The sequence below is a fragment of the Sipha flava genome, unplaced genomic scaffold (genome assembly GCF_003268045.1).
Source record: "Sipha flava isolate LNK unplaced genomic scaffold, YSA_version1 0_pilon_pilon, whole genome shotgun sequence".
Lineage (NCBI taxonomy): Eukaryota > Metazoa > Arthropoda > Insecta > Hemiptera > Aphididae > Sipha > Sipha flava.
In genome coordinates, this window is record NW_020271713.1 from 7053663 (window position 1) to 7080757 (window position 27095).

At 31.7% G+C, this 27095-nt stretch overlaps 5 protein-coding genes across 7 annotated transcripts in view; 3 read left to right on the forward strand and 2 right to left on the reverse strand.

Moving 5' to 3' along the window:
* LOC112681641 (transmembrane channel-like protein 7) overlaps positions 1-6000 on the forward strand; it is a 9004-nt gene extending 3004 nt beyond the window's left edge. For 2 of the 3 annotated variants that reach the window (XM_025552010.1, XM_025551940.1), the window contains exons 2-6: positions 941-1064; positions 1134-1303; positions 1503-1640; positions 1710-1810; positions 3474-5381. In XM_025552010.1, the coding sequence (XP_025407795.1) occupies positions 1135-1303; positions 1503-1640; positions 1710-1810; positions 3474-5381 (2316 nt within the window). In that variant the 5' untranslated portion in view covers positions 941-1064; position 1134. Of the gene's footprint in view, positions 1-940; positions 1065-1133; positions 1304-1502; positions 1641-1709; positions 1811-3473 lie in introns of those variants that run through there. The other variant, XM_025552076.1, reaches the window with a different exon arrangement.
* A 2795-nt stretch (positions 6001-8795) lies between these two features.
* Positions 8796-11321, forward strand: LOC112694567 (cAMP-dependent protein kinase regulatory subunit-like). Its single transcript, XM_025570085.1, has 2 exons — positions 8796-8852; positions 10410-11321. Exons 1-2 carry the CDS (start codon positions 8796-8798, stop codon positions 11319-11321), a joined length of 969 nt encoding a protein of 322 aa, XP_025425870.1.
* A 2348-nt stretch (positions 11322-13669) lies between these two features.
* Positions 13670-14089, forward strand: LOC112694576 (cAMP-dependent protein kinase type II regulatory subunit-like). Its single transcript, XM_025570095.1, has one exon. It carries the CDS (start codon positions 13670-13672, stop codon positions 14087-14089), a length of 420 nt encoding a protein of 139 aa, XP_025425880.1.
* A 6447-nt stretch (positions 14090-20536) lies between these two features.
* Positions 20537-21981, reverse strand: LOC112689650 (zinc finger BED domain-containing protein 1-like). Its single transcript, XM_025563495.1, has 2 exons — positions 21027-21981; positions 20537-20960 (listed from the first exon to the last, which is right to left on the reverse strand). Exons 1-2 carry the CDS (start codon positions 21908-21910, stop codon positions 20567-20569), a joined length of 1278 nt encoding a protein of 425 aa, XP_025419280.1. The 5' UTR covers positions 21911-21981; the 3' UTR covers positions 20537-20566.
* Positions 21945-23428, reverse strand: LOC112694621. The gene is made up of 5 exons (XM_025570156.1): positions 22960-23428; positions 22738-22884; positions 22570-22676; positions 22026-22197; positions 21945-21957 (listed from the first exon to the last, which is right to left on the reverse strand). The coding sequence occupies exons 1-5, from the start codon at positions 23121-23123 to the stop codon at positions 21945-21947; spliced, it is 603 nt and encodes a 200-aa protein (XP_025425941.1). The 5' UTR covers positions 23124-23428.
* Between the last annotated feature and the right edge of the window lie 3667 nt (positions 23429-27095).

The window sequence follows — 27095 nt, forward strand, 5'->3', positions numbered from 1 at the left end:
GGGGGGGGCTATAGCCCCCTTAGCCCCCCCCCCCTTGGATACGCCACTGTATATATATTTTCCTATTTAGAAATTCGATTGTGTAGTATATTAATCGATTAATTGAATTTATTTTTTAATATTATGCAAATTCCTCAAATATTTCAAATAAATAGTACCTAGTACATTTGCAAAGATGCAATATTTTTAATTTGGATCTTCAGATCCAGTACTCAATAGAAATCCCACTTATTGATAATTTTAAATTTTCATTAATATAAATCAATAGGTTAGAAATACTGTAGAGTTAGAAAAAAATATATAATTTCGGACTTTTACAAACATTGATTGTTAGTCCTAAGATTTACCACAACTCACCTGTAAAAGTCCGAACTGCTAAAATCATTCGGGGTTTGGCCAAACAATAATGTATATACTAGATTTTATCGGTAAATCCTAGATTTCAACTATATTCCTACTGTTACCGTAACATATATATATTTATCATCATATTGCGATCGGTAAAACCTAATATTTACCGGTAAATCCTAGGTTTCTTCAGTATTGGTACAATTACTTTAACATATATTTATATTAAAACTTTAAAATTATACTACATAATAATATTATGATGTAAAATGTATTCAAAACAATCGTTACTTTAATATAAGGTCTATAGGATTGTAATTTATAAAGGTAATTTTTAAAATCCTTCTCTCTCATTTCTTATCTCTTCGTTTCTTCAATAGTTATTTTTTTTGTAATGTTAACATGTTTTTAAACGTAATATTATTTTTTTTCTGTAGGTTTTTTAAATATTTTCTAGAGAAAAATAAATGATAATTATTATTATATACTTGAAATTATTGTAATATATTTACGTAACTAACTAATTATCTATGTACATTTCATATCTATGGATTAAGTTTTCATCGTAATAATATTTATTTATATTTTACAGAAATTAAGATGTTAATCTAACTCGAAATATTATGGCCAATGTAGTAGGAAATGTTAGTAATTGAGTATGAGAAGATTGTAAAATTTTTCACATTTATAATTAACTTAAGATATTATTAATACAGGTAATTTATAGAATAATACCAAAAAATAAATATTTTGGTGTACATTTATTAATTTTACTTAAATTGTAGAATGTCTGAAAGCGAAAGAAAAAAAAGATCACAATGTATAGACGTTTGGGAAGAAGCCGGTTCGGAATTCTACCAAGAAAGCTATCCAGGAATGGAGGCAGATTTAGAAGCATTTCAAAAAAATCCAAATAAGCTTTCAACTTTGTTACCTAGTAATAAAACAAGAACCGGTAAGGAATATTTTATATATATTATATATCATATTTTATATATGTTAATATTGTCCTGTATAAATAAGCTATAATATAATATTAAAACCATTAACTTAATTAAACATTTTTGTAACGTTGAAATTTAAAAAAAATTTTTTATTTATTACATTCTAACATTTTTCACTAAAATACAAACATCATTATTTGTTTTGTAAAGCACGGAAGAAAATCAATAATGGGACTATGTGCTATCAAGCAACAGCTACCCTAAAACCAGCGGAATACGGAACATTATGTCAAAACACTATGGGTTGTAATAATGAAATTCAAATATCTCTTATGCCTGATTTGTCTGGTAATATAATTGTACAGTAATTTTAAAAAAAGTAGATGTCAATTAATTCATTATTGTTAAAATTTCTAGAAAATTTATCGAACGAAGAACTAATATGGGAAGAGATTATGAAAATTAAAACAATGCCGATTAGTATGGCCCACAAGAAAGAATTAAAAGCAAAGCTAAAAGTAAGTTAGGATTATGGGTTAAAATTAGTTGAAAATTATAGTTATTAAAAATAAATAACATCTATACAATAACCAGTTGAGGGTAAATTATATGTATTATTATATATTATATATATATAAGTAGAATTCATAATTATTGATCATCTTGAAACCAGAATAAATTTTATTTTTATCATTATAGGAGATTTAAATTGTTTTGAATTTTGTAACGATCATTCATTACAAATATTGATAACAATTTAATTACAAAAATGTTTAAATGGCTTTTAAATTATTTTAAAAAAAAACTTGTGGAATTCATATTCACGCAATAAAAAATTATCCAAATAAAAATTTTAAATTTTATATAAATGATAAATCGTTAGTTAATTTAAACAAAATAGATTTAGTTTATTAATTCCATAGATTGTTAATTTTTTTTATATGCTTAAAGTTATTATTTTTATATTAATTATCAATTTTAAATAAACATTTAAATTTTAGTTTGAATTAGCAATTTTTTTTTATTTTCTTATAGAATTAAAATATTTGTTTTCAGAAATTATGATTTATACTTTGTAATTGATGTAATTGATTTTAACGGTTCGCGATTTGAAGTTAAACTTTGGTTATGTTTTATTGACATTTAAACATGGTTCTAAGCTTAGAAAAAATAGTTAGTAAATACCCAGAGTTAATATTTTTGTAAATACTCATTTAATAATAATATTGTATGACAATAACATTTTGATATTTTTATGGACACTTAGACCACCTTCCATTGGGATTACGCGACGTTATTTTAATTATATATCGCGTGATAATCGTTCGTTCTATGAAACATAAATTAATATATTGTGAACTTCCACTAACGCAATCGTGACTGCATCTTGACGTTACTACAACGTGACACGAAAGTTACTAATCGTTAGTGACTGCTGCTGTCCATTGCTTGGTAAATAGTTACCATTATTCTCGTCTAAGCTTTTTCATTGACTTCATATATTTGATTTTATACATTATTTTTATGTATAAATAATTATAACTGTGTCAAAAACCAATTAAGAGATATACCTAGTTAACTTTTGTAACTTGTTTTCATTAACAGGTCCCACTTTTCTAAAAATATGTTTAAATTTTCTTTCGATGTACAAAATAGAAACTGAGCTGTTTTAGTTTTCAAAACGTTGCCTACAATGTGCACAATTTAAACTGTTATATCGTACAATTTTTTATTAAGCAATTATTTTTTTAACAATATTAACATCATGCTGCGTCACGTTGCCCCAAAAGGAAGATGATGTCCTCAGTAGCATATTCAGGGGGTTTAGGGGGTTATAACCCCCCCTCCAAATATTTAATGTATGTATATTGTCTATTGATTATAATAAAAACACATAAAATTAAAAAAAAATTTAATTTTACTTTTTTTATTACCTCCCCAAAAAAAAATTCTGGATACGCCACTGGATTTCTTTATAGTTTTCATTTTGTTAGTAATTATAATCAATAACAATTTGCTGTAGAATTTTTACCCAACTAAAATTTATTAATATTTTTAGGAATATTTTATATTATAATTATTTTGTGACATCATATTCTCGAATTGTATTTTATTGTAATTACTCATATTATAGTATTATTTTCGGTACTTTTTTAACGTACATATTTTGTTTGTTTTTAGAGCGCAGATGCTTTCAGACTACAAGGTTTCCAGCAACTCAGATGGCAAAAGCGGAAGATATGTATTTATTTAAAAACGAAATGGTTAGAATTTTATAATAAATTCCACTTGTGGAATTCGAGTATGAGAAAAATCGAAGGCCATTGTGGCGCTGGTGTAGTGGAATTCTTTCGTTTTATAAAATTGTTAATTTTTTTAAACGCTTTCACCTTGGTTGTGGTTTTTATTTTGTTGATATTTCCTTCGGTTTATTGGGTAGAGTTCAAAGAAAACAACACGTCTGATCTGTGGAACGAATGTGGCTCGAGCAACGAGAGCGCGTCGATCGAATGCTGCAGTGCCATTTACGAGAACGTGACCAGGATAGCCAGGCCCCGGGTGACCATTCATTACGTCATGGATATAATTCAAGGGACGGGTTGGGTGGAGACCACGCCAATGTATTACAGTTACTATCCAAACCAGCATTTCAGCGTTGGTCAACTGTTCACGTATCACATACCGGTGGCGTACGTGGTGTCCACCATTTGTTATTTCGTGTTGTATTTCTTGATCATTGTGAGGAAGTCGATCAAAGGATTCAAACAGAGAATGGTGGAAACCCAGGTGCAGTACTATTTGTACTCGAACAGCATATTCATCGGATGGGACTACTGCATCAACAATAAAATATCGGCGATGCTGAAGCAGAAGGCCGTGTACAACGAGCTGCGGTCGTTCCTGGCGGCGGACCGGCCAAAAGCGGAAAACAGGAACCGCGGAAAGCACACACACGTGGCGGTCGCCCGGCTGCTGATCTCGACGCTCGTGACCGCGCTCATCGGGTCTGCATGCTTCTCCGTCTACCTGACGTTCTACTACTCGATCAAGCTGCTGCAGGGCGAGCAGACGTTCATGTGGGCGTTCCTCTTGGAGTTCGCCACGCCCGTGGCCATCACGTTTTATAACGTGGTGTTGCCAATCGTGTTCGACGTGCTGCTGAAGCTCGAGCACCGGTCCATGTACCAAGAGACGCGGCTGTGCATATCGCGGATAATCTGCGTGCGCGTGTCGCTGCTGATCGTGCTGCTGGGCTCGGCGTACCGGCTGATCAACTGCGTGCGTGAGCAGTCGCAGTGCGCCAGTGCGCTGTGCAGCTCGCCGCTGTGCTGGGAGACGTACGTGGGCAAGATCATGTACAAGCTGCTGATCGTTGACGTGGCGTGCAAGATCGTCATCACCGTGCTGATCAGCTGCCCACGCAGCATACTGATCCGGCACTTCAAAAGCAACCTGTTCCAGGTGATGTGCAAGCAGGAGCTGAACCTGGCCAAGCACGTGCTGGACGTCATCTACGTGCAGATAATTGTGTGGCTGGGCAGCTTCTACGCGACGCTGCTGCCCGCCCTGGGCCTGGTGTCGCTAGTCATCATGTTCTACATTAAGCGATTCTCGTGCATCGTCAACTACAGCCTCGCGCAAAAGGTGTACAGCCCGTCCCGCACGCACACCATGATCATGTCCATGCTGCTGGTGGCCTACGCGCTCTGCTCCGCCGCGTGGCTCGCCGCCATGTCCAGGATCACACCGTCCCGGTCCTGTGGCCCATTCAAGGGGCTGTCGTCCGTCTGGATGGTTCTGGCCGACACGGTGCGGGCCACACCCCTGTGGGCGGTTGCCGGCTACGAGATACTGACCAGCGTCAACTTCACGGCACCGCTGGTCGTCACGCTGCTGTGCGTAATCTACTACTACCATACCGTGACGGGATCCAACAAGAAGATGATCGCGGTGTTGCGCAAGCAACTCGTGCTCGAAGGCCACGACAAGCAGTTCCTGTTGAACCGCCTGAGCGCGTTCATCAAGCAGCAAGATAGAGGCCGCAAAGCGGCGGAGAACAGCGACGATATCAACGTGTTGATCTCTTGATTCGTCTGTTGAGCTGCTGACGGTGAAATGAACCGCATTCGTTGCAGTGCCGACGCAGCGTCGGAGCGACAGCTGTTTCTGAACAGCTCTTTCGACCGGGTTTTTTCCCGTAATTTTTCTTTTCAGGGTGCTCAATGTTGTTGTATCAAGGTTGTGATTGATTGTTGCACGGCCGTATTGCCTACACGCGTTCGGATTACTCCTTCAAGTCAATGGATTCGAAGTCGTTTTTTATTAGGAATAGGAACTAAAATACTAATCTAATTTTTACATTACAATAATAATAATAATAATAATATTACTCTCGCCAAATAATTGTGTTACTGGACTCGGTACGTGGAGTCACGGCTATTAGGTTTCACGATCTTATTTGTATATTATTTTTCGATTCCGTGTGAAAAAATTTAATTTTTTCGATTTACAAATAATTGATATTTTTAACGGCTCTTCATCATCATAGACATCTATTTTGTTGATATATTTCTATTGGCAATCGCTCTATTATAATTAATACCCTTAGAAGTATAGGGTGAAATTGAATATGCTAAAAAATATTACTTACATTTATCTAAAACAAATATTTTCAAAACTGTAACGTCATTAATATAATGAATGCGAAACTGTGTAATATGTTTTATTATAAGTATAACATTGTATAAAGTTACAACGGAATATTTAATACATTTTTGTGACGGATACTAATATTATATTAAACCAAAAATTATATATTATAAATTGTATTTTTAATAACATTGATGTTGAGGCATTTAATATGATGTGTATTTTAAAGTTTTATTTTATACAATTTTGAGTGATATTTTTTGGATTGTCTTCCTTGAAATTTTGGTTTTGTTTTAATATTTTTGTCATGTTTTTTTTTTACTATGATTTTTATAAATAATAATTCAAAAATATGTAATAAAATGTAAGCAAATTACACCTATACATATAGTATCACATACCTAACTTATATATACATGACTAATAATGGTTAGATTTCTATGTGACAAAATGAAAAAATTAGCCTCAGATTTAATTCAATTTTCTTGGTCTCATATAATATACGAAACAGCATGTACGATTTATGAATATTAAACAATAAATAAAGCTCTTTAGCTAAATTACTAAAACATTTTATTTTTATTTTTAGTTTTTAAATTATTCCGTTTCATTTTCTAATAAAACCTTTGGCATTTTATAATGTAATTAATATTTTTATACGACAGGAATCTATTGATTGCAATGTTTAAAATATTAAAATGTGCCTTCTTAAATCAAATGTAAGCATATTATTTGTATTTGAAAATCATATTATGTATATAAGTCAGAAATTGTGGGTTTAGGATTTTTTTTTATATGAATATTGGACATGTAATTTCTTATTAATCAAATAAAATAATTTACAACATTTTAGTTTCCTACAATATAGTTCAATCAAGAATAAAGATTAATAGAATATTTACTTCTGTTCTATCATACTTTTAAGAATTTTAATCATTCATAAATGACAAAAGAAATATTTATAATTGAAAAATGTTCGAAGAAATAGAAGCTCAGGCGTATCTATTCCCAATAGTGTACCCATTAATGTGTATGTATTTTTTTGAGCTCACGCGTGCGCGCATAACGTTCCCAACCAAAAGTCACTATAGATTTCCTCGACTTTAGCGTGTAGGTTAACTTAGGTTGAGTAAACTTCAAAGGCATTCAGTGAAAATAAACAGTTCGAAATTCCTCGGTTTGGTACATAAACAATTTTTTTATATCTACTATTTCTACGCCCGGTGATTGATCATTAATTAGGGAACGGATTTTAATTTAAATAAATATTTTTATGTAGTTTTAATATCGGAGAGTTATTGACATATATATACGTTTCATTTCATTTTGAATGAACTAATGCTAATTTTATTTTAAATATTTTCAAATATTTTAGTATAATTAAATATTTTTAAATATTTTACTAATAAATATACGTAATCTATATTATTGTAAAATTTCCGTTTTTATTTTAATATTTTGCGATGGACGAAAATATATGATTAAGTCTGTACAATATCTTATCTAGAAAGCAGGTAAAAATTTGAAAAAACTTGCAAAACAATTTAACACTTATTTCCGCCAATTTTGGATTTTTAGTTGATACTATTCAAAATTAGAAACTTCTAAAATGGCATTAACCGAGAGCCTAGAAATAGTAAATAATGCCATTAAGCAATTAGAACGCGTTCCTGGAGAAATTAGAATCTTAACAAACTCTAAATTACAAAACATATTGGGAAAACTTTAGAATTTAAGGCTGTAAAGTCGATAGAGAAATTTTATTAAACAAAACTCCAAAAAACAATTTATAAATAGAATACAGTCCAAAAGAGTTAACATGTATGAAATATGTACCTGTCACTTTCGTTGATGTGGAGAAGTCATTTAACCGTCATAAAATAATACTAAGATAGAATCGCCGTAATTTAAAATTTGAAAATCTCAAATTATATGCCATTTCTAATTGTTTCTCCCATGAAAAATATTCGGATGATTCAGAATAAACATTTTTATTTTTGTATTATATATTGTTTATAAATTATAGTTAATTATATCTTATTTCCAATTTCAATATTTCAATATTATAAATAAATATATATGAAGTAATAAACAAATATATATTTAAATATTTTTAATTTTTACTAAATTTAAATCCATTCCCTAATCATCACATTTGTATCTGGAGACCGCGTACACCCATTTGGACATGTGTCCATCGAAAGAGTCAAGCTGGTACGGGTTTTCCTGAGATGTCAGTCATTTGTATATACCTGATCTTTCAGTTCGGCCAAGGTGGAGCTCCCAGTAACTCTTTTTGATTCATGTTTGTTTAGCGAGAGAGTTATTCTTACTCTATATTATTATAAATTTAATATAATATCCAAATTGTTTTTAGAGAAGGGATACATCTCACTCGTATGTGTCGCGTGCAAAACATATCCATATGCTTTAGTATATTTAATCCGCAGCAAACTTTATTTTATAAAGAGAGATTTATTATACAGTGAGCTTTATCGATATATAAGTATTAATAATTAGTTAAAAGAAACATAGTTTTAGTTTTTATTCAACTTAATTCAATAATAATAATGATTTGTATTTATAAAATAAGATGCGCGGTTTCTTATCTTAACCATCGGTGTTCCGTTTAACGTTCATTCTTTAATACCTGTATTGGTTTCTTAGCATTATTTAATAATAATTTATCACAAATAAACTGTTATAATACTAATAAAATGACAACATTTATATATTTAATATCATCAGATGAAAATCAATTTTGCATCAGTTGAAGACGTCCTATAATGTTCTAATATTTTCTAATGTTTCATTTGATTTAATGTTCAATGTGTGCAAAACCAAATCGATATAATGTCTTACATAGAACAAAATGATATGGATTACAACGATGTTTCTTTGGAGCATAAAGTTTGTAATTTTTTTTCTTATGTATATAAAGAATGTCTTCATAATAAAAAATTGTAAATATATTTTATCATGGCACCTATGTGATTTTAAATCTCCCATGGATTCCCTGTTCGAACATTTCATTTAGTCTGGATGAATCAATCAAAAATGGCAAGCTAAATATTATAAATATAGCCATTTAATATGACTAGTTTGAGTATGAGTTAATCAAATACTGTTTAAAATAAACGACCCCGACGGCTGACCATAAATGGAAATATGTTTTAATTAATTCATACCAGTTGCAGCGTTTTGGTGGGCACAGAACGTCTGCAGTTCTTCGTCGTTTGCTTCCTGGAGTGTGTACGATAGGTAACCAACGAATCGGGAGTAAGAGACAATTCGAGTTATAGGTGGGTGCCAGGAAGTGTTGTACGATTAGATAACATACATTTGAAAGCTTCAGCGACGGATATTGGTCCAGTTGGTAAACCGATATTGGGAACGTAGGTTTTGAGTGTTTTAGAAATAAACTGTTGTTAGTCATACGAAACGCATGATGGACCGTTTCGTGTTTTTATTGAAACCACGAAACAGGATATTGTTAAATAGAATACTGAATTTCCTATATGACCGTTGTGAAAACGAACAGCCAAAACGCAGGGTGTATCCTCAATACATTTGAATAGGATAGTCGACCTCTCCCTTCCCCCCCCCCCCGTAGCTTTTTTTTCAAATATTTGTTATTGATTATTTATCGTACTAAGAAGATACATAAATGAGAATACGCGTTTGAAGTTTCCCCTTCTATAGAAGGGTCCAAGGGTGCCGCTGGGTTGTACGTTGGCGAACGAGGTGCGTTATCAAGACAGGCAATAATGGAAAACCGTGAACGCGGGTCAATACGGTTAGGCACGGCGTGTTTCCAGACTCCCCACTCGTTATGATCGATATGATGCACAACAATATTTATTGTTTTTCTCTCGCGTTACATTATAACCAAAGACGAAACTAGACACTTTTATTAGGTTAGGCCAAATTAAAAATATAAAAAGTATGATTAAAAAATAAAATTAACGTAAAATTAACTATTATTTCCTATAGTATAATTATAAAAATAAACATCAAATGTGTAAATTAAACAATAAATAATAAAACGACATACGATTACATAGAATAGACTTATTATGTTCTATTATAATCCTTATTTGTACCAATTGTACCTATATACTATACTATATTATAGTGTTATGTGAAACGTACAAATTTATACGTTTACATGTATAAATATATTATTTATAATGCTTAAATAATTGTTAAAATATATAATATATACATATTTTTCGTTAGTATTATGTCAGACCATAGCCTGACTGGCCTGACCCGTAGTTTCGCCTATGATTATAGCCGTGTCCGTTCGATTTATCATTATCGATCATCGTTGATTCGCACGGTCCACCGCAATGTCACGATGACGCACCGCCGTAGTATTCGGTAACTCGCGCATTGGGCCGGTTTCCTTTTGACGGGGTCGGTGTACCGCGTCCCGCTTAACCAATAGGTGCGCTATCGTTGCAGACGACCCCGGAGGACATTGCAGCGGAGACGGACGACGAGTGCACGTCGTCCAGCTTCGACGGCGGCGACGTTCAGGACCACTTGTTCCGGCATCACGTGGACGACGACGACGAGCTCAGACTCGACCGGTTGAGGACGACGCTGATCGACTTCACGGTGAACTGTTTGCTCGAACAGCCGTGCGACCTGATCGACTACGGGATCGAGTTCTTCGACGAACTGAAGAGCGCTCAATGTACGGTCGGCCTTATGGACTACGGTACGTGTGACGCGGACGACAAAGTAGCGGACGACGGCGAAGCGGACCACGGCGTGTCGGAGCACGGCGCGTCGGACGACGACGACGACGACGACGACGGAGATCCGATGTCGGTTTGCAGGCGCCCGGCCGTGTTGGGGGAACTGCTCGACCCGGACGTGCCGGGATGCTACGACCGGGCGGCCGGACTCGCGGTCAAGTCGGACTCGCAGCGGCGGATGCTGTTGGCCAACGTATCGGAGGTGTTCGTGTTCGGCGCGCTGGACGTGGACGTGATGAACTTGGTGATCGACGCCATGCAAGAGCGGTGCGTGCGCAACGGCGACGTGATCATCAGGCAGGGCAACGGCTGCAACCGGTTCTACGTGGTGGAAGCGGGCGTGTTCGGAGAGAGCGCGGCGGACGCGGACAGCAGCGGCGGTCAACGTCGGTCGCGCACGTACAGCCCCGGCGACAGCTTCGGCGAGCTGGCGCTGCTGTACGACGAGCCGTGCGACGCGACCGTCGTGGCCCTGTCGAACGGCCTGCTATGGACCCTGGACCGGAACTCGTTCAGGCTAGTCTCGTCGCTCGTGTCCTCCGAATATCGTTGTGCTCTCGGCGCTCGGAACCGTTTGAATTTATCGTTACCGGTTCTCAGAGCAATAAATTAACTGCTCCGGTCCGGTTCCTCGTTAAAAATAACTATGGATACCGATTCCAGATAATTCTGGTACCGGTTCCTGTTATCAGTATACACCTGATTTTAATATACCTAGCTCCTTTTATTATCGTCCACCCGTTTTACAAAGACAAAGCGTATAATAATTATTTAAGTATTACAGTCATAAACATGCGCAGGCATTACCGGCAGGGTGATCGTATGTAACGCGTTAAAATTTAATATTAACATCAAATTTGGATGGGATGATTCGATTCAACTTGACAATTACATTTTTTCGGTAGTCTTATATTTACCGTTTACGGACGTGTCGAAGTGATCGAACATAATATGGTTATTTATCATCGTGATAATATTGAATATTTTGGTGGTAGGGGAAAAGTTCGCAGAGTTGTCAAAACCTGACGACTCCGTGCGTACGCTTATGATTACAGAATAAACGAAAGATAATTATTAACCCCCTATGAAATATACAAAACAGAGTAGTACTATTGTAACACTAGTATAAAATCGAAAATTACAGTCACCAAAATATTATTTACGATTTACGGTACCTACTTACGTCTCGCTTATGCATCGTTTGCCATAATAATACACTAGCGGACAGTGTATCTATTTTATAATCATCACCGCTTTATTTCGTAAATAATTTAATATTGATTCCAGTTATGGTGAATACAGATTAAAGACATGACTAAATAATACTATTTTGTTATAAATACTTTTACACATAACAAACACTTCAAAGTTATCATTTTCAATGGTTGTCCATCCAAAACGTGAAATTTGTATAGTTCTAGGTATAAATATAATGTTTATGCATCCCTGATTGTTTATAAACAAAGTAGTAATAACTAATAACTTGTACTAAATAAAACTATTTTATTTTGGGACTTAAAAGAACCTTTATAATTTAAAAATTTCGGTTCGGTTCAGTTACTTAATTTATCAATATAATGGTTTCGGTTTCGGTTCCTACCATTCAAAAATTTCCGGTTTTTTTCGATTCCGTATCCATCCCTGTTTGGAATACAAACAGTGCAACATCCGCCTGTCACCACCCACGAACACGGATTTTGGGAAAAACATAGAGGCGTAGAAAACACGAATACGCATATGTGCCCACTAGTGCTCTGCATGGTCCGGTTTTAATCAGTCCGGTCTAGTACGTTCCTAACGTACAAAAATTATTGAATCGTCGGTTTGATCCCATTTAATAATTTTTAGGAGTAGTTCGGTCCAGTCCTCAGATCAAATATATTATGTTCAGTCCGGTCCGGTCTCGGTCCGGTCTCAGTCCGGTCCCAATCATGATACTTAAAATTTAAATAGGTACAGATATCTATTGTTATATAAACAAACAAGACGAAAAAAAACCTACAAATTTAGGTATATATTTATTTATAAAGTTAAAGTCGGGTAGTCCGGTCCAGTGTATTACTAAAAGCATCATATGGTACGGTCTGGGCTAATACAGACTGAACCTTACGGACTGGTCCATAAAGGGTCCAAAATGTTTTAAGATCGAAACGACAGTTCGTTCCACGGTTTATTTTATTAAATGTTATTTAATTACTGGTCCGGTCCGGTCTAAAAATAATATGAAGCCGTCGGCTCGGTCCAATTTTGGTCTTTGATTAACGTTTAAGTATGGTCCGGTCCGACTTCTGTAAACCGACCCCTGGTAAAATTTGAAGTCCGATCTGGTCCGTAATAGTGCAGAGCACTAGCGCCCACTGTTGCGATAAACGTTCTCGAGTTTCTTCTTCTCTTTAATTGTTTTTATTTTTGTTATTTCATACGAAAGCCCACTACGGATCGCCGGAACGTTAATTGTGTTCCTGTCGTGCGTATAAGATATTGTGACAACCGATTGTTGAGAAATAGTAACCGAGATTTTAATGTGTAAACGGATAATTGTTGTTGCCTCGGTATTTTTTCTTTCTTGTTTGCCATGGTTCATTATCGATTCTGCTACAACGTCCGTCGTTTCCTCTGGATCTGCTTCTGATGAGAGTGAAAGGGAATGAGAGAGCAGTAAACTTTCAGGATCTTCCCTCCTTTAATATAAGCTGTACAGAGTGACTATTGGTTGCGTATTTACGATAGCTGATAGAGATTACGAATTCGTTAGTGGAGTATGTTTCGCGATTATCGTGTGGTAAGGAACCGAGACCAAATGCTTCCGGAGGAGTAAATATCATCACACGGAAAACAATCGGGTTCGCGCACGTTTCCCAGCTGTAGATAGTTACAGATCCGCGTATAGTAACGGCGCGCGATTGATGTATGCGCAGGCGGATCGTGCAGAAGGGCGCGCAAGACCGGTACCAAGCGTTCATGGCGCTGATCGACTCGGTGCCCATGCTGATGTCGCTGCAGCCTAACGAGCGCATGAAGCTGTCCGACGCCCTGGAACTCAGGTACCACAAGCGCGGCGAGTGCATCGTCAGCGAGGGCGATCCGTCCAACGGCATGTACTTCGTCGTGGATGGTGTGGTCGGAGTGTTCGTGACCAGGGGTGCGGGCAAGGGGGCCCGCGTGAACCGGATCGGCAAGGGTGGCTACTTCGGTGAGCTGTCGCTGATCACGGGCAGCAACCGCAACGCGTCCGTGTACGCCGAGTGCCCCGTCAAACTGGCGTTTCTGGATGCGGGCGCGTTCGAGCGCATGCTGGGCCCATGCATGGAAATTATGAAGCGCAACATACAGAACTACACGGCCCAGTTGGCCGCGGTCTTCGGCTCCGAACACGATTGATCGCCGCGCGAGCCCGTAGTCCCCCCGAACTCTCGATCATCGTTTATGGATGCAACTCTATAAAATGTTCCACTCCATGCATTCGTGAGGGATTATTTATTTTATTTTTCGACGAAATATGAGTGTCTTTCCGACGATATTTCTACGAGTCTCGGTGCTAACCGAAACAGTGTCCAAAGGAGAGGGGGGAAGAAATTAAGGGAAAAAATATTTGATCAATTTATAATATCAATATTAACGGTTCAATAAATCCTATTAGTTAACAATTTTAATCGATCATTAGTGATCATCATTTGAAGTAGAAGAAAAAAATGTATTATAATATATATATATATTTTATAGAACATGACGAGTATCAACCATTGTTCACTTTTACTTAAAAATTATAAATTTTATTAATATTATTAAGGGGGCTGAAGCGTAGCATGTTTTAAGGAGTAATATTTAGGCATTTTATATCACATGAACATTTGGGCTGTGTCAATGTGTGAGTATTAAATGAACATTAGTGTATGTAATCCGTTATCACGTTTATCGTACATCGGCTAAAATGCAAAATCCCGGAACTACGAAAATAATCAAAATGAACATTTTATTAACTTGTACAACCAGTGCTCGACTTGGCAAAATTAAAGAAGGGGGACTCTGTTTGCTTAAAAAAAATTGCGTCCCCAAAACTTGTTAAGCGTTATAATTATAGGTAGGGGGACGCTCAAATTTCTAAAATTAGAAGGGGTACGCCGTCCCACTGCGTCCCACTACAAGTCAAGCACTGTGTACAACTCTACGGTATATCCGTTTTGATGATTCAATATTATAATATAGGTAATAGTGTGGATAGTGTAGTACTGTAATAAGACATTATAAATAATAGTGTGGAAGCATATATAAATCTGGACCATATATATATGGAATTTAAAATCTGAACTGTACAAAAATGGACCTTATTTATTTGGACTGTATAATCGGATGTAAAAATCTGGATTTTATATATATATATGTATATATATATATATTGTTTTTTATTACCTACCCAACCCTTTAAAATAAATAAATATAATTAAGATTTATGCAGTCCAGATTTCTACATTTCAGGTTTATACGGACTAGCCGTCTCTGTGTACGCCACACACTTTGCAGTTAAAATAAAACGTGCTGAAAAATCCATTTCTTATTTCTTTTGAAAATGTTAAGTCACTAAATGCACAATCAAATCCTATATGTTTAATAGACTGAATCGTTTCAAACACATATCTCACATCAACAATTCTTCTCCCCTCTAAATTTTCCCAAAAATTATTAGTCTCCTCCACTTCAGTAGATACAACACTTAAACTTAAGTCGAGAATGTCTGATGAATTATTTAGTATAGGAGAGGGAATATTTATTTATATTTTTTACGTAGAAAATAAAATAAAACTTGGTAAAAAGTTTAGTTGAAAAAATAATATAACACATTGACACAATTTATTATTCGAAGAATCAAATGTTTTTCTAGATTTTTAACTGTCAAAAAGTTATTTTTCGTAAAAATTAGAAATTTTATCTAAATTCTAAACTTGAAACATACATAAAATAATTTAACTACATAGTAATTAAATAATAAATTAATTCATAGAGTTAAAGCGATGAAAAAAAAGATTATACAAAAAAATCACTCTCTAGGTACTACACATTATTTTCAAACAATAGCAGACGCTAGACTAATCAAAATTCAAAATTCGAAATTCGAAAATGAAAGTAAGAATATTATTTTTGGTCGCCATAGAATATTACGTATAACGTACCGGTGACGGATCAAAATAAGTACTCTGGGCAATAATTATTAATAATAATAAACTTTATGCGCTAAAAAGTACTAAAATATGCGTTAAAAAAACATCAAAATATGCAGTATAATATGCAGTAAAAAATTGGAAAATAATTGCTTAAAAAATAATAAACTGACTAATAACTAGTGTACACTGTACAATGAATTCGCTTGCATGCAGATGTATGCAGTCTCAGGGGCGAAGTGGCCCATTTGGAAATCTGGTATTTTTCAGATGGATCGATACCGACAGGTCTTTATGGGCCGGAACGCGACAACAATTAAAAATTAAAAAATAATTTTAAAAAACAAAATAAGTATAATTAGCGATAAATTGTTCAACATTTCAAATAATATTAAATGATCATTATTACAAATAAAATTTCTTGTTATACCTAATCTTAAAGTATGTGATGTTATTGAATTAATTTTTTTTTATGATTATTTTATAAATACCAATAAATTAACATCAGAGTATTAGATAATAAGATATCATAAAAACATGAAAATAAAATATTGAATGTCGATAATTATTATTTTCATGTGTGGTATTTCCAATTTTTCGTACACTCGAATATTTTTAAATAGATCAAACTGAAAACTACAACAATCCGTATTTTATAAAACCAAATCCAACCAGTCTGAAACATTTTTTCAAACTACATTCAGTTCAACCATGTGATAATTCAACTTTACCATTTGTTAGTAGAAAAACATTTATCCGTAAAAATAAAACAGTTAGAACCTGGTGTACATATGACAAGACCAACAAGAAAATGTTTTGCTCGGTTTGTTTAATTTTCTCAGTAGAAACTAACCCTTTTACTAGTGGCATGACAAATTGGAAACATATTTACCAACGAATCACTGAACATGAAAATAGTAAAAGTCATGTCCAATGTTGTGATGCATATTTTTCATGCACTGCCATCAAAAAGATAATGGTAGTTTATTAAACAGTAATCAAATGCATTTATATCGTGAAGAAGTTAAAAAAAAATCGACTAGTCTTAGAACGAATAATTGAAGTTATTAAAATAATAGGAAAACAAGGTTTAAGTGTTAGGGGAAAACGTAATGAGGCAGCATATTTTCTAAGAGATCCTGCGTTAGATCATGGTACCTTTTTGGAAATGATTATGTTGTTGAGTAAATATGATGCAGTGTTTAATGAACATTTAAATAGTATTATTACTAAAAGAGAAAATATTCGTTTAAAAGGATCCAAAGGAAGAAACAATTTTATGACCTTTCTTAGCCATTATTCCATTGACAATATCATCTCAACAATTTTATTAATAATAAAACAAATAATATCTGAGCAAATTTCAACCGCTGGTATGTTTTCAGTTTTAATAAATACCACTCAAGACATATCAATGATGGATCAATGTTCTATTATTCTTCGCTATGTTTTCAATGGAAAAATTAATGAAAAATTAATAGCTGTTAAAGCCTCGATTACACTGAGCGATTTTACTAGCGATTTAAGTCGCGCTTGTGTGAGCGTGTAGCGACTTGTCCGATTACATTGAGCGATTAAATTCGCTCGTTCGCTCGTTCGCTCACACGCATTCATGTGATATACATGTAAAAGAAAGTTGTTATGATATAGATAACTCATTCGTTTTCGTTTATATTTTAAATTGTATTATTTATTAATTATTTATTATTATTTATTTAACTGGGCCCTTTTCATTCTTAGAATATTTTGATAGGCTGCAAAGTCTTCGTATTTTAGTTCTTTTAATAATGTATTGAATGCACCATATTTCTCTCACCTTGAAATCCAACTTCTGATCCATAACCTTTTCTTTTTATACTTTTTCTTTTCCAACTCCTGTCGCAATAAATGAGAAATCACAATAACTCCTGCGCGAACTACAGCTTCCGACATTTTGACCGGTCACTAATCGCTGGCACACTAGCGATTTCACCAGCTAGGGCGATTACATTGAGCGATTTCACTCGTTGGAGTGTAAAAACGTCAGTGACTAGCGACTAAAGTAGCCCGGCCGTTAACATTAATCGTGAGCGAGTAGCGAGTATTCAACACGCGGCGAGTAAGCGACTAAGCTGATTATATTGAGCGACTTTAGTCGCAGCGAGTTAATTCGTCGGTGCCTAGCGTGTAAACTCGCTCAGTGTAATCGAGGCTCAAATGTTGTACAGAATCTACTGGAAAAGGTATGATGGAACTATTACAAAATGCCATGAATGAAGTTAATATTGACACATCAAAATGCATTGGTAATGCAACTGATGGAGCAACCAATATGCAGGGTGCTTATAATGGTTTCACTTCATGGCTAAGTAGAGTAGCTCCTGAACAAATTCATGTTTGGTGTTTTAGTCACATACTATATTTAGTAATTTATGATGCTACTAAGAATCTATTAATGGTAGCCAACTTTTTTTCTTTAATCAATGGATGTGCAGTTTTCTTTAAAGAGTCATATAAAAGAATAAATATATGGAGAAATATAAGTGAAAATAATGAATTTAATGAATGAGTTTAATGAATCTAATGAAAATTTGGAAATCGAAGAAGTTCAAAGTCAATTTGAAGTTAAACATATTTCTAAAAAGAAAAAAATGGCAAATTATGAAACACCTGATGATACTATTTTGAATGTTGAAAAACGTTTACCGTTGATGTATATAACAGAGTATTTGATACAATTATAAGTATGGAAAACCGATTTTCAAATAATAAAGAAATACTTGTTGATTTAACATTATTATCACCGATTAATTTTGATTCATTTGTGAATGGACTACCTAAAAATTCTTTTACTAAATAGCTGTAAAATTAAAACCATATTAGAATGAAGACAATGAAAATTAAATAAAAAATAAACTGTCTTAAGAAATTTAAAATTTTTCAAAATCTTGGAAATATTTAAAGAAATATGTAGATGACGAATATACTGAAGAACTGTACTTATACTTAAACATTGACACAGAAAATAAAAATGAGGAAAAAGACATATCAAAAACATGTAAAAACTGTAGCACTTGTTGTTACACTGCTATGGTAAAGTACAATCTTTATTCTAATGCTTACCCTACTTTATCCATTGCTTATCAGTACTTACTAACTTTGGCGGTAACACAAGTGGCCTGTGAAAGGTCATTTTCTACTTTAAAATTTGTAAAACACCGTTTGAGAAATTCAATGACAAATAAACACTTGGAGTCATTCATGTTGATAGCCATTGAAAAAAAAATTCTCTGTAGTTTAAATAATAATATGATAGTAAATAAAGTTTGTGAAAAATCTAAAATATTTTCTAAATTATTCTTATAAGTTATATTTATTAAAGTATACTAATTTATGACAGTATGTATAATATACATTGTATATGTTTTTATATATAAATATTAAATGAAAATATTAAAATAAAAAATGTACTTGTGTATTTTATGAACCATTTGATAAATCAAAGTTGAATTTTTTTAAAATGTATGTCTATATGTTAGCTCCTGAAGTAATCAGCTGATGAACTAATGAGCCGGTAAAATGTATTTTCAAGACCCGAAATTAAGTCCCATTCCGCCGCTGTATGTAGTATATAACGAACAGAAATAATATTGTGTATAAGCTGATAACCTAATGGTTAAACATAATTGTTTACGAATGACTAATGGTTATACAATTTGTTTATGTCATGTTACAAAATATTAATACAATGGTAAATTTGTATAAAAATAAATACGGGCCGGTGGTGGTCACTATTACGAGATCTCGGTACTATAAAGATTATAATATTATTGTTAAGTGCATTGGGAGCCGGAACAATACAAATAATAGCCGTTGATGAATTAATTTATTTTGTCCAACTATATAAAACTTGGGTTGTCATATATCTAATTGACGCGGACCCGTGCGACAGCCGTTACCGAAACGGCAGTCGCCGACCTTATCTCTCTCATCAACCACCACTCCGAGGCACGCAACGTCGCAGCGATACCCCGTCCTCCCATCCATCGCCTGACAGGGGACGCGAGCGGTCGCTACGACGTCCGACAGGTACCACCACGTAACCGGGCTGTTTTTCCGGATCGTGTACCGAGACACAACTCACACGTCCTCGACTCACATAGTTATTAGTGATGGGCAAATTTTTCTAAATATCGATATTGAATATCGATACGATATTTTAATATAAAATCAATACATTTTAATATAATATCAATACATCAATAATATCGAGCAATAAAATATCGATATTTGATATCGATATAAATTATTTTTACCAATTAAATAAAAAAAGTAAGTATACTGAATAATTTTGCTATTAAAGAATGGGTGTATACTTTTATATGATATAAAATAAATAAATAATACAATCTGTGAGAAAGAAAATTAATATATAAAATTGACTGCATCAAAATAAAAATAATTATTTTTATTTAAATTAATTTCAATTTTAATTTTCCGTCCTCATACAGAATTTCATTATAATTTTTAATTAAAAAAATAATAAATAAAACAAATTTGTAACAATATATTATTATTAAAACCAAATCAAAATTTAAAATATAAAATAAGACTGTGTAAAAGTATATAAATAACACTTAATATTTATAACATAATAATATTCTTTTGAGAAAAGAAAAATAACAACATCAAACTTGAGCATATAAAAATAATAAATATATTTTTAAAGATCCCAATACATTGCTGGTATTGTTTGTAAAAAACACAGCTTAGAAATCCTACTTTCAGAAATACGGTTTCTTTTTTCCGTTATTAAGTTTCCAGCTTTTGAAAAAAGCCGTTCAGAAGGAATGGAAGATGAAACTGTTGATAGGTATTTTTGAGCTACAACATATAAATGAGGAAATACTGTTTTGTATGATTCCCATACAGCTAAAACATCATTATTTATATTTATCAATGGTAAATATAAGTATTGTTTAAATTCTGCTTCCATGGTTGAATTAGAACTTTCAAGTATCTGTGATGATGCTAGATATTTAACCTTCTTGTGATAATTCCATATATCACTATTATTGTCCACTAAATTATCATTCACATTTTCTTCGGAATTTAACCTGAAATTAAAACATAATATACTAAATTAAAGAAAAAAATTGCTAAATTTTATTATTTTTAAATACCTTGAGTTGGAAACGTAAACATTTTCAGCAGATATCATCTGTCTTATTTCTTTGTTAACTATTTGTAGCACATTTGATTTAGCCAAAGGTTTTTGGAAATGAATGGTTTTGAATCTTGGGTCTATTAATGTGGCGATAGATAACAATTGAATAAATTCGATTTTTTGGAAACGTTTTTCAATTTCTTTTTTAAGTTTAATTTGAAGTTTTTGACCTATTTCTGTAGTAGCTTCTAAATTTCCAACTTTATTTTCCAATGTGTGCACTAGAGGAATAACTTTACTAGAAGTTATGTATTCTTGTCCAAACACTTCTTTAGTAACTATTTCAAACGGCTGCAATAGATGCAATAAATCTTTTATATCATTTAATTCGGCTGTTGAAACCATTTCAGGACCATTAGGTATTTCGAGTAAAACAGAAGAGATTTTTGGAGCCAATATTTTGAAACGTTCCATCATATAATATGTTGTATTCCATCTTGTTGGTACTTCTTGCTTTAATTTTAAAATACATCCTCCATGTTGACATTTAGTCAACATGTCAGCAGCAGTAATACTATGCTTGAAAAATGTTACTATTTGTTTTACTTTTTTAATCAATAAAACTAATTTTGGAACATTTGAGATTGCCCTTTGAGGAATGAAATTAAGCATATGTGCAAAACAATGTAAGTGTCGTAATTCTCCAAAAAGATCATTACTTGCTTTTACTATGTTTGCACCACCATCCGTAACAATACATACAACTTTAGAATTGGAAATATTCCAAGATTTTTGAACTTTGGTTATGGTTTCTCTTAAATAGTCAGCTGTGTGTCGCTCAGATAGCGGATGTACATCCAATACTACAGAAACTAATTGCAAATTTTGTATAAAATGCATAGTAACTCCTAAGTAGCTTTTACTATTTAAGATATCAGTCCAGGCGTCTGTTGTTAATGTAATATTTTGAACAGAATATATAAGATTTCGGTATACCTCAGTAATCATATCATACTTATCATCTATCATCCTGGTTATACTTCTTCTGCTAGGTAACTTGAATAATGGAGTAGCAACTTTTGAGTAAGCTTGAAAACCTTCTTTTTCTGATATATTAAGAGGTAGACCATCTTTGGCAATCATGAAAACTAGTGCATTAGAAAGTTTTGAATACTTAGTACCGCCTTCTGAAATTAATTTATAAAACACATAATTATTTTATGTTACTTAAATTTGGTTCTTTAACTTTGTATAAAGAACTAAAATAGCAATATAATATTTAAAATATCAATAATTTTACTAAATATATATAAAAATATATTACAACAAGAAAAAAAAATACATTAAAAACTTATATTTTTTTACTTAAGCTAATTTCTCATCTTAAACAACTGGTAATATTCATACAAAAAAATTGCAAATTTACTAAGAATTTGTTATTTTTTAGTTTGATAATTATTTATAGAATTTAACTTTGTAAAGGTACCTTCCTAATAATTACTATTTTATACTAATATTTTTGAGTATATATTTTAATATTATTTATATTTAATAGGTACCTGAAAAAGATTCAATTGAACGAAATGTTTCGTTTATTGGCATCTGGATTTGTATTTTCTTATTTGGTGTTACTGATGTTGTTGGTGTTGATGATACTGCACATCCACTAAAATATAAATATTTAGGTAATAATCTAATATGAGTTAATTTTAATTTAATGAACTTACAATTCCAAAGTAGTCTTAGAACCAGAAAATATTGAAGGATCATCCTCTAATTGTTCTTCGAGTTCTTTATGAGTTTCCATATTTTTTATAGAATCTGGTATAAAAACACGGTCAATAGGAACTAACGTGGATGTCGTTGGAATTGAACTAAAATATAAATTGAATATAATTTTACCTTTTCTAGTATATTACACTAATTTACTTCATTTATGTAATATTTACCTAAAAATATTTAATCCCAAATGGTTTCTTTCCAAATGTTTTTTTAAATTTGTTGTGTTTCCACTTGTTTTAACATTTTTAAAACAAATTTTGCATCTTGATGTCATCAAATCAATTACGTCAAAATTAGTTTTAACGTTTTTGTATAAATTATTTTCCGACATATTTTTACATTAAAGACACAAGAAAATCACGGTAGACATGGACGGAATACAGAGAAATGATAATGATTTAACGAATAAACTATATTTTTACGGTCGCCAGGGTATAAACTATAAATACATGTATAATAGCATAGAGAATATTCACAAATTATCATTGTTGATTTGCCGTTTAGAAATAGGAAAACCAAAATATGTAATCTATTTTTATTTACACGGACCTGAAATTATTGAATTTAAAAAAACCGGTATCAGTAGGGCTGAAATATCGATAAATATCGAAATGTATAGAAAAAGAAATATCGATCCAAAATATCGATATAAATTTATTAAAATATCGATATTTCGGAAATATCGATTTTTTTTGCCCATCACTAATAGTTATCTTGTGTTATTGTGACATCTTTGCAGTGTACATTATTGTTATTATTATTATTATTAATTCTTTTTTATTCCTTTAATTTTGTACATAAATATGTATATATATATATATATATATATTTTGTGTCACCACAAGTCCGAAGTTGTTTCTTTTTTTCTTATATTCAACTTTTTGCTCACCGCACCGCGACCGTGCATACAATCGTCACCTGTGTGCCGCGTCATAATATTTTATTATTAAACTACACATTTTTTTAAAAATTTTTGTTAAATCCATGAAATATGCATATAAACGTTCTTAAACCCAAAATATGCGAATTGGTACAAAAAATGACAAATTATGCAAAATTATGCAACAAAAATGTTTATATCTGAAATATATATACTATGAATCGAATTTGTACCTATCGAATCAGAATTTCAATATACACTTTCTAGACAAATATGCAAATGCCTAAAGTTCCGAGCCTTGATTATTATTATATTATTCCCACCGCCAGCACGCGTCTCTTTATCTTATATATTCCAGGAATCAATTATTGGCAATTTATTTTCAATTAGGATAGGACAGCCGATATAATTCCGCACGCAGATGCACATGTCAAGGTATGCACTTTCAAAAATATTTTTGTATACTCGTGACAATGAATAATGTTAATAAGCTGGCGAAAAATTAACATACTTCTAGTAATTCAAATTCAATTTTTAAAAATTATTGGAATTCGTCAGCCTCTTTTTTTATGAATTGTAGCAAACAGATTTTGGAAATCTTGGAGAGTTTACGTGGTACAATTCCAAATAACTTTATTTACTTTCTCAAAATTAACTTGTACTTTTAAGTGATTACAAGACAAAAAAATTAAAATTTTTTTCCTATAGATCATAGAAAACAAGCTAACAAATTCAAATTATTATTCAAAATTAAAATTAGACTACTAGAAATATGTTTATTTTTCTCCAGCTTATAGGTATATAAATGCATGAAAAATCCAATCGTTTAGAACCGCCTTAATATTTAATTATTAATTAAAATTCATTGCAATCACTCATTTTTATATATATATATATATATATATATTTGTTACGATACAAAATTATATTTAGGACACAAGACATTCATATTTTATTCGTAAGCTCTACAATTAATACAGAAGTTTTGTAAAATTTACCTTGGTAAGGTGACAATAATTCAAAAACTTGTCGTTGATTTCACTAAATGTATATTTTTTTTATTATGTTTAATAATTTGCATAAAAAGTAAAAATTTAAGTTACAACCTATAAAATTCGGAAATAGATTTTTCTGTCAAGACTATATATAGGTACATCGCTGATTAATTTAGCTCCACAGACATTTTGATAAAATTAGTGATTGTATAGGTAATATATTTTTTTATTTTTCAACTTATTTACCAAGTGAAATATGATATTGATTCAATTTCATTAACACTAATTATAAATATATTGAAATAACTATCATTATATTGCTTATTGGCTATTGCTATGAATTTAAGTAAAAATCAACATTACACGTTAAATCATTAAGATAAGTAATACAATTTCATGTTTAATGATATTTAAATTAATAAGTTTTAAATATTGCAGTGAAATATATATATATATATTGTTGGGAGTAATTTTTTATTTGATTTATGATCTAAGCCAACAGTAGGTTATATGATTTGGTATTTCAAACTCAGTACAGAGTTTGCATCATGACTATATTTTATTTATTTATTATCTATTGGTATTTAAGGATTGGAAGGACTTATTAAGACAAATAAAATTAAAATAAATAAAATAGAAAAACAATTTTTATTTTGTACATGTAAAAAAATGTTACAGAAACATTGACTGTAAACAGTGCATAATATATAGGTACTTATATCAGCCTTCACGTGGGCAAATAAATATCCAGTACAATTTAAATAGTACCACCGACAAGTGTTTAATACATTGAAATTTTAAGGTTCCTAGTAGGAACAAATTTTATTACTTTATCGAAGATTGGCTTTTCAAAAACAAAAATCTATATATATGAAAATAAATAAATAAATAAATAAATAAATAAAAAATGACGTGGAAATATGAATAATTGTACAATTTTCCTAATAATTTGTATTAATTTAACAAAAAAAAAAAAAGATCAATAAACTTATTAATTACCACTATTTTTGGTTCTGTAACTTACACATTTTATGTAAGTTTGAGAGGAGATATGTATTTAATTAAAAATGAATAATGTAAATTAAAATTAAAGGAAAAATTATTAGTGAATCAATATGAGTATTATATTAGCGTTTAAGTCTTGGGACAGATAACCAAGTAATTATTAAGAAATTTTATAACAAACAAAATTAATAAGTTTTGGTTATCTGTCCTTAATAACTTAAACACTAATCAAAACAGTATAATATTAACGTCTTGCATATTAAAAAATCTCAACCATATATAATATACACCATTTAAATACATTAAGTAACAATGTACAATTGGTTCGAGCTAATAAAAATAAACAAGACATTTTATTAAATTAAAATTATTTGATTTCAAAGAACCACCACAAAATAAATGATAAAAACACTGTTAAAAAAAAAAAAAAATAAGAGAACCCCAAAAAAATTAAATAAACATATAATTTTTTTTTTAAATATAAGTATCTTTGAGGTCGATTTGAAAATGTTTTATAACATTTGTGATGTTTAATATTTTCCACGTTACCTTTTATTATATAATTTTACAACATACATAATTCAGTGCATATTATGCACATAAATATACGTGTATACATACATATAAATAAATACACATATATTTATACGTACATACATACATAACATATATAATGTAGATAAAAACCTTAAAACCTGTAATTAAACCTACAAGTAATATTATTGAAGTACATTTCGTTCACCTAATTTATATTTTAAATTAACTGATTTTGTTCAGGTCATGTATATAATACTCATTCACACACATCCATTAGAGGATCAACGATCCAGAATATGGTTTATGTACATTGAAAAATTTTAAAAATCATAATACAAAAAAAAAAAAAACAATAGTACTAAAAACTATATAAGTTTTTTTTTACCTATAATATTATTTGTTTTATGTATACACATATTTATATATCATTATTTAACATATATACAAAATTTAGTTACACATAAAATACATCAGACACTTTAGGGCTATACAGAAACAATGGTGACTGAGGAAATATGATCACATGACTAAAAATTAAGTTATTAACAAATATCAAATAAATTATATACATTTTCATATTATTGTGTGCGTAAACGACACATTAGCTGCTTTTTTTTAAAGAAAGGTAAAAAAATAAAGAGAGGTATAAATTACCTAACAACAGAATACTGGTTAAAATTAAAATTAATAACTTAACGGAAAAAAAATAATGTATACGAAATAATTAATTGCCAGGGAGAAAATAGTATGTTTACGCTTGGTAAAATATCAGATTTTTTTTATAGATGCATACACATCTACAGAGTGTAAGTTTTTCAAAATGAAAATACACTATCACAGTTGTATAAAAAAAATCACTAAACAATTTTATTTTCAAAAAATTAAT